This window comes from Protomyctophum bolini (assembly GCF_963924005.1).
Source record: "Protomyctophum bolini genome assembly, chromosome: 3".
NCBI lineage: Eukaryota > Metazoa > Chordata > Actinopteri > Myctophiformes > Myctophidae > Protomyctophum > Protomyctophum bolini.
Window position 1 is genome coordinate 37,025,973 of NC_137864.1, and position 12,514 is coordinate 37,038,486.

General features: G+C 43.5%; 1 protein-coding gene across 1 annotated transcript in view; it reads left to right on the plus strand.

Moving 5' to 3' along the window:
* Positions 1 to 12,514, plus strand: part of LOC308312601 (alpha-1,6-mannosylglycoprotein 6-beta-N-acetylglucosaminyltransferase B-like) — a gene marked incomplete at its 5' end in the record, with an annotated part of 137,918 nt that overhangs the window by 83,413 nt on the left and 41,991 nt on the right. Inside the window, 1 exon segment of the mRNA XM_080759265.1 lies at positions 4,938 to 5,107. Within this exon segment, the coding sequence (XP_080615391.1) occupies positions 4,938 to 5,107 (170 nt within the window).

The following is a 12,514-nucleotide window of genomic DNA, read 5'->3' on the forward strand; positions in this document are numbered from 1 at the left end:
TCGGCGACACTGGGCGGCGGTGGCCGCGACTCGGCGACACTGGGCGGCGGTGGCCGCGTCTCGGAGACGCTGGGCAGTGAGGAGTGTTGACGTCGTCGAGAGCCATGGCGACCACGCCCCCTCACCCGGTTCCCCCTGAAGATGGCCAAGCGAGTCCCAATGAATGGATCCAAAGCTGAAGCTGTCTCAGCGTCTGCTGGCTCAGGGAACACAGGGTCAACAGGGGTAGGTTCAGGACAGACAGGCTGAAGGCCTACAGACCCCAGCCTGATTGACTGGATCGCAGGCTGGTGAGCAGGTAGGGAAGCAGACTGAGGAGCAGGTTGGGAAGCAGGGCAAGCTGGAGTGACAGGTTCAGGCTTGGATAGCAAAGATGCTAACAAAGTTCTTAATTGCCTGGCTGTTCCATCCACCAGTTGTGCAAACTGTGGATTATTTTTCATAAACTGAAAAGTCTCTTTCAAGGCCAACCTGAGAGCCATCTCTTGCTGTTTAACACAAGTTGTTGCTTTAACTGCATTAACGTAGCTGTCAATGACTTGCAGATCCTCATCAATCCCCTGGAGTTCTGCTGGGTCCATGTTGGTCAGATTATACTGTCACGGTGAGACATGTGATGGACCAAATGCAGAACCAAGAGCAGGCAGGCAGGCAGATAAAGTAGAATGATGATTTATTCACAACTAGACAGGACATATACAACGGCAGGACACTGTGACAACAAACTATAATCTGACAAGGGAACACTGAACACTGGGAGGTATACATAGACACAAAGACTAACTAGACACAGGTGCAACATAACTACAATCAACACATGATTGGCTGACACTAAACAGGTTACAGGACACAGGTGAATTACAATGCAGACTGGTGAGACAAGGCAGGTATCAACAAATGGGGCAGACCAGAAACACCAGGAACACAACTACACAATAAGAGTACACCACAGACAGATATCGTGACAGGTTTACCTTAAAAACCGTTTTGTCCCGACCCGAACCTTTGGTGTGGTTCGGGCTTTACTGAGACAACATGGGAAGGAAGTGAGACCAGTTAGTGGAGGAGCATAGGGATATGTTGCGCTAATTTGTCTAAAAGTGCCACATTTTGCACAGATGTAGCCCAGGGCATGTTCGAATGATTTAGCCAGGGCGCCATTGGGACGGCCATAGCTGTCATCACAAGTGTGACGAGGTCAGCTCAGCACATTTGGGCACATTTGAGCAAGAGGCTATGGCCGAATTTAGCCCAAGGATTGTTTTTCGTGCAGAAATAATGCTGGGAATCGATTCAGAATAATAAAAACACCCTAGTTTGACACATCACCTGCTAATTAAAGCATAATGAAATTCGAAAACGTTTGCCTTATATTGATTGTTAATGGTGGCCATAGGGTAAGGGTTAATTTCTTTGATTGTTTTTTTTTTTAATATATTTTTTATCCCACGATTTTGTAACCCATTTTTCACCCCTGTGTCAATCATCTACTGTGATCCTGGGCTCTACACACCCTCCACCAACCTGGGGAGAGCAACGGACTTAACTCATGCTTCCTTCATGCTTGAGTGTCCAAGTTGCTCCTTTACACCTGACAGGGGGGAGTTTCCCTGGTTGGACGTAGCGCGTGGAAGGAACACGTTATTCCAACCAGTTCCTTTCCCCTCCATCAGGCGCCCCGGCCGGCCAGGGGGAGGCAGTTTAGAGACCAGGATTACTGCATGTTTTTTGTGAGGGTACCTACCCTAGGGGACACGGGGAGAACATGCAAACTCCACACAGTAATTTCTTTGATTGTTAACACATTGGCCACTGAATCATTCAGAATAATGTCACTAGAGTGCCACCAGAGGAGTGGGTTGGCCCTCCTTGGCCGACAGGTGAAATAAACATTGATATCTGTTTATTTTTAAAAGCTCTGCTGGATTGGAACCCTGTAACATATAGGACACGCTCCAGTCGTTGGCTCACACTAAAGGTCCCAAATATAAACACAGAGGTGGGGAAAACAGCCTTTTGTGTCCCAACCACGTGGAATGACCTACAGCTTAAATTAAAGATCTGTTCTCCCATAACATACGGTCAAATTTAATCTTTGATTGCAGATGTGGTATATTTTATATCATACAGGAGAGTAAATGTGCAACGGCAGACAGGATTCGATGTTCCATGAGTAGTTTATTCAGAGTACAGCACAGCAGTGAAGCATAGCATAAGCTCACCTCCGACGGCGAAGGCCGTCGGAGAGAATGACCCCGTTTACATTGAAAACCAACCGCTTTAAAACAGAGTCACAAATACACATTGTTCCAGACTGGCATTGGCCCCTCCCTGGAAAGGTAAATTACTGTAGGCCTTGATCCATTGTTCTTTAGGTGTGACCCAGGATCTGAATCTAAACAAAAGGCATGTAAACAGGCCCACGACACCTTGACTCTAAATATCAAAGACAGGCCTCTGAGAACTTGAGTATAGGCGTACATTTTCTTCACAAACATGAGATATTTGTATGAATTATTGATCCTAGATACGACACAGACTTACCCCCAAGTGTCTGCAACTGTTTTTAAAATAGCCTACGTGCTACGTCACGCGATGAGGAAATGTTACTGTTCTGTTTTTGTTTCTTGCTTTGAAATATTGTATTATGTGTATGAATGAATTCTGAAGCAGTTTCACTTTCCCGTTTTCCCAAAAAGCAGGAAGCAAAATCACCCATTTCTACATTGCGCCGATAACGTTATTTCTCTTCAGAAGCGTTAATATTGTAACCGCAATACAGCATAAAGTCAGAAATTAGCCCTTTGATCCTCTCCGTGGATGCAGTGTACAGAGGAAGGAAGTGAATGGTGCGCACACACGAAACAAGGTTGGGCTGGGCTGAGCAAGACGTTTCCAAGGGAGAGAGAGAGTTATACTTGATTATAATCCCACCAAAGGAGGGGTAGAACATTCATTTTGGACAAGCTGTTGTGCTGCTACTGCTGCCAATGAAGAACTTCAATATCGTATTGCTGGGCTGTATACACTCCATTATGATATAAAAGTTACATTTCTAACATCAAATTAAAATTATGTATTATCCCCGGCAAGCCGTCCGTCCGTCTGACGTATAATGATAAGAGCACTCCTCTCTCCTCACTTCACTATTGTGAAATACGGAATACACATTGGCCCGGTTTCCCAAAGGACACCTCTTACACCATGGTGTAATAAGAGGTATGGTGTTACACATGCTCAGTTGCCCTCTAGGCCGCACATGAAGCCTGTGAACATAGACATTCCGTGCATAGATGTGCCACGCAATGGTCATTTAAATTAGATGAAGAAAGTCACCACTCGCACCACACATTTCTCTGCGAATGGTTTTAATACTGCCACATGTCGACAGGTGTGTGTAGGCTAAAGAGGCTTTAGGGAAACAGGTTTGTGTATTCATGCAGGAGGCCTTATGTGCGCAATGAGGACAGGTATGGCTGTGCTCTAGTCTAGGTTGTGTATTTCTATGTTGTTGTGTTTGACAGTGTTTCCCCAAAAAGGACAAGTGTTTGATTGGCTGCCATGCAGCCAATTAGGCCGCACACAGGCTTCATGTGAGGGCAACTGAGCGTGTGCAACACCATACCTCTTACACCATGGTGTAAGTCAGGTGTCCTTTGGCAAACTGGGCCATTGTCTCTATAGTGATGAAGACGTGTGTTGTCGTCAGATCTTCAGATTCCATCCCCATCCCCATTCCATCCCCATTGGCTACAATTTCAATTGGCAGAGGTGAGCCCACTTTTCAAACTTTTCCATTTATTTTTTGCCACTGTCGAGGAGCTATTAGCAAATGGAGTTGAAAACACGAAGAAAGAAAGAAAGTCAACTTCCCCCTCAGCAGCTGAGTTAGCAGTTACCAAAGAGAGAGAGAGAGAGAGAGAGAGAGAGAAAGACAGGTTTTTAAATTCCTCACCTTTATTCATTCTGCTGTTGTGTTTGGATGCCAATTTTGGGAGAAGTTTCACGCTGCCGCAGCATGATGTTCTGCGGAGTCATTTAGCAGTGTTATTTCGCTGTTGCCAATAATGTGAAATGTGCCTCTAGTTTCCCCTCTTTTGCCTGCCGCCTGCTGCCAGTGTTTGTAGGATAACTCCCCACACCACCGTTCTGCCAGCACGCCAGGAGAATGAGTTCTGTTATTGGCCACATGAATTCTCACTCTTGCCATCTGCCACCCAAACTGTAATTAAATTTCACTTATCTTTTTTTTCTGAACGAGAAGTTAATAGACCAAGCTTATTAAATGGAGGGATTTCTCATGCCAGCCATATAGCTTCTCATTGTTATTTGACTCTGCTGCGCACACAGACCACGGAAGAATATTGTGCACAACATGCACTGTCACAAGAGATAAAGACCAACACAGACTTTCCAATGATTCCAATGATTGATGGGTCACTTCACATGCAAAAACTCTTTGAGAAACAAGAGTGCTAATATAAGTGTTCAGTCAAAGTCCATATCACTATGCCTTACTGTACAAAAGCTCCAAGCTTCCAAGATCATCTGACTTGCTACAGTCACACTCTCAGTTATGAACAATAAGGCCATCACACAGTTATATCAAATTACACTGACTGATCAACCCCTGTATCGTCTTTTCAACCTCATGCCAGCTAGACAAAGATACAGAACCTTAACGTTTTGTCTCCTCAGCCATCACGGCATTAAACAAACTGCCCCACCAATAGGAGGGTTCTGTGTACAGTGGGGACCTACAGTATTGTCTTGGTGATGCTTTTCTGTGCTATATGTGTTTTTGTTGTGGGTGTTTTGAACAGACCCGTGAAGACGAATATATCCTTCAGGACAATAATTATATTATTATTATTATTATTATTATTATTATTGTTATTGTTATTATTACCCTTATTATTATTGTTGTCATCCTTTAGATCCTCGTCCATGTGGGCTTCCTAACGGAGGAGTCTGGAGATGTGTTCAGTCCCAAGGTGCTGAAGGGAGGTCCTCTGGGGGAGATGGTGCAGTGGGCGGACATCCTCACTGCCCTTCACGTTCTGGGACACAACCTCAAGATCTCCATGTCCGTGAAGGACCTCCAGGGGTGAGTCCACTTCAAACACCGTTGCAAACGTGCCCACTGGTCGAAGTTTGTTTTCTTTAGTCAGTTTGTTTGAACCAACAAACACTGCATTGTATCTCGTCAGATCTTCGTAAAACGGTGGTAATGCATTTTATGGCTCATGTTAGAGTTTATGTTAACGCAAATGATCTGCCCTCCGCAGTGTGGAAAATCATACATTGGCTGATCTAAGGGGAGATAAAAAATATTAATGTTTACAGCATCTCAGGGAAGGTCGCTCTAATCCATTTCAGTGCAGTAGGTGGATGAATCTTTAGCGTTTGCAAGATCTATGAGGATAACCAGGCAATTATTTCAGAATGTTGAACCGGTGTGTATGTGCGTGCGTGTGTGTGTACACGTTTGTTTGCTGATTCAGTGGCATTTACCAAAATAACCCATTACAAAATATGCTCTGCAAAAGCTGTTCACTAACACCAATGTCATCCTTAATGACTTACAGTAGCTCTCGTTATCCTGTTCCGCTGAGTTTCTTTGACAAACACCATTTTGCCTCCCTATTTTAAATACGTTTAAGGCTTATACTCAGAAGGAAGCAAAATGCGTGCACTGCAAAATATCAACTGATGGAGCAGCTATAGTGGCAAGTAAATGCAAAAGAGAGACATTTGTACAGTGGTGTTACTGTGCTTGTGTACCATTTAAAATGTGAGCGTTCTCTTTGCTCTAATTATATACGTCCCCAGTTAACCCATAGATCAGGCATGGAGGCTCAGAAGGCTCTGTTGAGTTATTTATTGCCGTATTGATCCCGTATTGACGCCCTCCCTGGTTCTCGTCAATGCGGCAGTGTTGTTGAGTGTCCATCTCCCCTGCGTCAGCACATTGTATGTTTCTGCTGACGGATACAGCTGTGGGGCTAACAGACACAGACATGAGCGTAAACAAGTGGCTGTGTACGTGCATGCACACGCGCACGCACCCGCGCACATACAGATGGATGTAAATCTGCCCTATTGCGAGAGAGCCCTCAGGGCTGTTCTGTCCAGTCTATGGGATATCTACTGCATGGCCGAGGCGGGATATATCACACATATTGTCAGCCTCCGCCAGTCGCGCACCAGTCTCATGGAGACGGATTGCAAATACAGTGCAGTAGTCCAAGGTTTATGAAGTGGGTTTTTCCAGTATCTTCATAAGAGACTTTGAAGGCTATGTTTTAGTTTAGCCTTGGACGAGACAGCAATTTCTGCCACGGTTGGTCATAATGTTGACACAGGTATGGCGTGTTGGTGTATAGATCAAGATGATACACACTCAGTTTTAGCTGCAAGGCAAGTTATTGGTTCTGCACTCTATAACAAAGCTCATTGTACCAGTAGGGGCGCTGTTGCCTGCTAATGAGAGAGAGAGAGAGAGAGAGAAGAGGGGGGGGGGGGGAGTTGCACCACTCGGTTCACACGGGTGTGATTTTTTTTGCGCCCCCCCTCCCCCACCCATCGGGAACTTCCCGTGAGCCAGTCTTTTCAACGACTCTTTGAAAGGAACGGATCACAGAGATCCGGCTCCCTTCAAAGAGCCATAAATCCCATCTCTAGAAGAAATACGGGGAAGGTATTAGATTAGTCGATGGGTGGCACTTTCAAGACAGATTTTGCGCTCTCATTAGAAGGCAGGTGTAAGTGCCATCCAACCGTTTCTCTAGTTTCTTTGATAGTGTCAATGTATCGGAGCCATAGAGTAGAATCGGCTGTCATGTCATATTTTTACTTTTAACATCTTACTGAGCTGGGATGACCAGATCTTATGCATGTCATTGCAGGCCGGCTGACCCATACCCTTCCTAGTTTGAAAGTCCTTTTGCGAAGAAGATATATATGAACCCAAATACTTGTAGTCATCAATCTGTTTCAGAGGAGTGTTGTTAAGTGTTTTATTGTAAATAAGTGGTTATTTTGGGATTTGCATATATTTACGTATTCAGTTTTCTTCTCATTGAGATAAAGACCAACACAGTTGGAGGCCTGCTCAAGAGACTGAAGGAGAGCCTGAGCGTATGCCAATGATTGACTGATAAGCGTGATGTCATCAGCGAAGTCAGTGTCAGTTAGGTATTTAGCAGGATGACGAGAGCTTCTCCTATGGTTTAGTTGGTAGCCCTTATCATTGATAGTATCAACTGACATACGAAGAACATATATATACAGTAATCAACAACAATAATAAATAGAAATGGGGCAAGTGTGTCGCCTTGGAGAATGCCAGCAAGGATGGGGAATGATGGTGTTTCTCTGTCAAGAGTAAGGATGATCGCTGAGGTATTTGTATATAGAACTTTTATGGCATTGATCATTTTGTCGGGGATACCATATAATTTAAGAATTTCAAACATTTTGGCCTGTCCACTGAATCAAAAGCCTTTGAGAAATCAACAAATACTGTTGCAGAGCTGTGATTCCTCAATAACCCTACGTAAGCACAGGATTTGACTGAAAGTGGATCTACCACGTCTAAATCAGTTTTGAATGTTTCGGAGTAGATCGGCTCAACGAAGGGGATAAGACGATTAAGGATGAGTTTGTTGTAAAGTTTTGCAGCAATTGCGGCATTAAGGAAATTCCTCTATAATTACATGGAACAAACTCCCACTGTACCTTCGACAGGCAACCTCTGTATACATTTTTAAAGCACAGCTCAAGACCCACTTCTACACTCTTGCTTTTAAATGATCTTTTACATTTTTTGTTATTCATGTCCTCACTGTATTGCATTACTGTTATTATTTTTAATTTTTTATGCCTTGCTTTTCTTTTCTTTCTTTCTCCATTGCTCTGTGAAGGACTTTAAGCTGCATTTCATGTCATGATTTATACAAATAAAAATGTATTATTATTATTATTACATGTCAGACTATCGTCTCTAGTGATTCATACGATGCTGATTTGTCATGTCACGTCATGTCACGTCATGTCATGTCATGTCATGTCATGTCATGTCATGTCATGTCATGTCATGTCATGTCATGTCACAACAAGTGTCACAACCATGCTTCTTACCTTATACCAAGGGACAGATTTAGACCAGCTGAGAAGCTTTTCATGTAATGGATTTGCCATTTGGAAAGCAACAGTATTGATTTTCTCTGTTGTAGCCATGCATAACATAATGAAAGGTGAAAACATGTCTCTTTGTAGAGGCGTGAACAAACCAGGGTGATTTTCCTAACAAACATACATTTTCTTTTGGATCCAAGGAGAGTGTACCACAGCACAGTCAAACCACATACACAGTCAAATCCTCAGTCTTGGTTCATCGGAATTGTACCCTTATGGGTCCATTTGTACACTCTGATAATGAAATGAACACAGAGGATTTTTGCTGTGTGCTGAGGCCTTTGTACATATTGCCTTTTCCATTGAAACTGGAAATGCAATCAGCTGCTTTTGTCAGTAATAAAGCAAGAATGGTGAAGATGCAGTGTTTTCAAGCTAATTAGCTATTGTATCCCAAACAGTGTACAGTATATACCACACTACAATCAACAGGACGGCACCAAAAGTCCTTTAGATCTAATACACATTTTCAGATGCAGTATTCTGCACACATCTAGTGCCTACTGCCTACAACATGGTGGATGTGTGATAGTTCACAGTGTATGAAGTCCTACTACAAGCAGTAATTGAGGTGGGTTTTGATTGTCATCGTCGTGGTACCGTCACAATTGTATCAGAAAATGCTACATCTACAGTATAATGATGACATCCAATGAAGGGACCATTTCTTCTGGCAGACAGACAAACAAGGCTGACACACACAGTAAGATGATGTAGGCTGTAACTATTAGGAAACAGAACTATAAAAACAGATAAAATTGTTGGCTAGGCAGACTGACAGAAACACAGAAAGCAGACAAGCAAACAACAAGCCCACAGAGACTATTTTTAGTGTGCAGTGTGTACTCACAACCACAGATTTGGCAACATTTTTTCTTTTACAACAAGAACATTCCAAGTGCGATATTTCAAGAATTATGCTGACAGGACGTACTATTTCGATATCAATATTCAAAGTTATGAAATTATGCATTATTAAAATATTACAGCAGTGTTTAGGGGGTCCCAATTCTATCCACTTCCACAGCTGAAGAATATGATGTTTATTTATTGTACAAGTGTGACACACACACACACACACACACACACACACACACACACACACACACACACACACGCATATATTACTGTACAGAACTCAATGCTGTACGGTAACAAACACTGCAGTACTGTACGTGTCTAGTGTCAGTGCAGGTTCTGGAGTACATTTGTTCTCATGGCCACAGTGAAGGATTGTGGTTGGCCGAGGAAGCAATGGCGAGGACCTGTAATTGGTCACCGAGGGGCTGATTAGGGCCAGCGTTCCATTGTATAATCAATGGGTCATCCTGGTCCGCAGTTCAAGTCTGGTGGAGACATGCGGGCGGACACGGGTCACTGGAGAGTAGGTTTAGGCAGTGGTGGGAAAAGTACTCAGTTGTTTTACTTAAGTAAAAGCAACAATACTGCAATGTAGAACTACTCCGTCACAAGTCAAAGTCTGGAATTCAAAATGTACTTAAAAGTACCAAAAGTAGAAAGTACTCACTATGCAGAATGTCCCATTTCAGTTTTCAAATGTATATCAATATTTAAAAAATAGCAGATCTACAATTTGGCTATTTTCTTTTTTTGTCAAATATGTTTTTATTGAACAGATAAATTATTACAAACATTATGATCAATTTGGCTATTTTCAAATGGCTGAAATTGAACTGGAGTGGTTAATGTATGTTTTGTAATGTTAATGTATGTTTTGTAATAATCAAAGTAGCTAGTAACTGAAGTTTTCATATAAATGTAGTGCAGTAAAAATACAATATTTGCCTCTGAGTAGGCGTAGAAGTAAAAGTATATTGGAAATTGGAAATACTCAAGTGAAGTACAAATTCCTCAAAATTGTTGTTACTGGTACTGTAAGTACTATACACAGTACTTAAGTAAATGCACAGTTACTTTCCACCACTGTGTTTAGGACATCAGTCATCATCAGTACTCAGACGGTTACATTCCACCACACACCACCCTGAGGCCATTACAGTATGTGTCAAGGCCAGTGAGTTGATGTTATCACACCATCTGCACCTTGGTCTGCCCCGTGGTCTCCTCCCAGTGGGACCTCCCTAGGGAGACGCCCGAGAGGCATCCTAACCAGATGCCCGAACCACCTAAGCTGGCTCCCTTCCAGGCAAAGGAACAGCGGCTCTACTCTGAGTCTCTCCCACGTGCCTGAATCTCTAAGGGAGATGCCAGCCACCCTACTTACCTGCTGGAGCAAATTATGTATAAATGACAATACATTGAACTGACAGCTGTTTTCAGGACACCAGCCTGAGCTGGTTGAGTGAAAAGAGCACTGCAGTCCCCAGCTCTCCTTCAGTGTCTGTGACACTTGCCTTGTGGCCACTGATCCAGTTTCTGGCTTTTTATTTCTTCCATGATTCATTACTCATCATAATGGGTGCATGAATATATTTATCACACAAACCAATTGATATGGTATAGTTTGATGTGTCACTTACGTGGACACCAAATAATATTGTTCTTCATTTGCTGCAGATTTGAACATCTGAACATTTTGTCATATGACATTAATATGAACTAGACTTGGAAATCTACAGTATAGGGTGTTAATGGGACAATTGTGTGGGAGTTTTTCCAAACCATTTAGGGGTAAAGATTCTTCTGCCCCACTGTGATTTATAATAACTAAACAGGTGTATATGTTTTTCATAGATCTTACTATGGAACTGCAATTCTGCACACATTTCCATAGGCTGTAAGTTCATGGTCTCACACCAACCCATTGTAATTCTACATCAATATTTGAAGTCAAAATGTAATTGCAGTGATTCATGGCAAACATTAACCAGATTGCATTAACAGTGTTATTCAAATACTAGCCTCGGTACCCAGGCTTTTATTTTCCTTCGCATTCGGCTCAAAAAGAAAAGCCTGGGGAAACGCCTGGGGAAACTTTGTATTCTGCTAACCAATAACAGTGCAGAGGGGCGTCAATCCAAATTTGGTGAGATCAGTGTTCTACGTTGTTTTCTACCAGGGAGGGGAGGGGAGGAGGTGGCGGGGGTGGGCGCTCAGATTGCTGAACCAATAGGATCCATCGCCATGCTCACGTCGGCACCAATAGGATTCTGCCTTGTATTCGCTGGCAACTGCGCCTCTAGACCAGAAACCACACAGGCTGGGCCAGGCTATTCAAATACTGACTACTTGTGGTTATAAACCATACCATGTTGTACACACAACACAGCACAGCACAGCACAACACTTTTTCACCCAGTGTCAATTATCTAATGTAATACTGGGCTCTACACTCCCTCCGCCAACCTGGGGAGAGCATGATGCTTCCTTCAATGCATGAGCATCCCAGCCACTTCTCTTCACCTGACAGGGGGTAGTTTGGCCGGTTGGACGTACAGTAGCGCATGGAAGGAACACGTTATTCCAACCACTTCCTCCGCAGACATTTCTGCGGCGTTGCTCAGAGTCGACTCTGAATGCACAACACATGCATCAGCTCTAGGCTGAGAGTGATAGTGATATAGTCACACAACGGGCAGGTCACAGTGATGCATAGATGTGTGTGTGTGTGTGTGTGTGTGTGTGTGTGTGTGTGTGTGTGTGTGTGTGTGTGTGTGTGTGTGTGTATTCTGCCTCTGCTGTGATGGGGCAGGAACACACCTCAGTCCCCGAACTGTCACTGAGCAGATGGATGGATTGATGAACGAGTACACGTGGAGAAGAAGGTTGACGGGAGATGGGGAAAGGATATGTGCTGAGTCAGTGGGGTGTGTGTGTGTGTGTGTGTGTGTGTGTGTGTGTGTGTATGCATTTAATTTGTCTTAAACTCTGGGTTTATTGCCCCACCACACCTCACTTCAGATGTGTGAGCTTTGTGTGTCTTGGGTAAAGGGGGGGGGGGGTCATCATCTTAGTGTGGGGGGAGCATGACAGCTTCAACTGATACATTTGCATGAAGCACCTGCTGTGCCGTAGCAAGTATAGCTGAGCATCAATTTGAATGCCGGAAAACGGAGCTCGGAATTGTCAGCAAGTCAGCATTTTTGATTAGATTGCTGACGAAGGGCAGAGTGCTCGTACCCATCAATGCCATGCATATAGCAGAGCCAAGCTCTTAGCATAGCAGCACATTTACTGCCCTGTGTGTCCATTCAATGTGATGTTAACTACCTACATGTTTGGCTATCGCAACCCATCTATCTGAAACGGTATTTACTGAGACAGCATTTTGCCTTGTTCAGCTGGGTTGTATCTGAAATGGAGCCAGTTAGTCTTGCAATTAAAAACATACCTC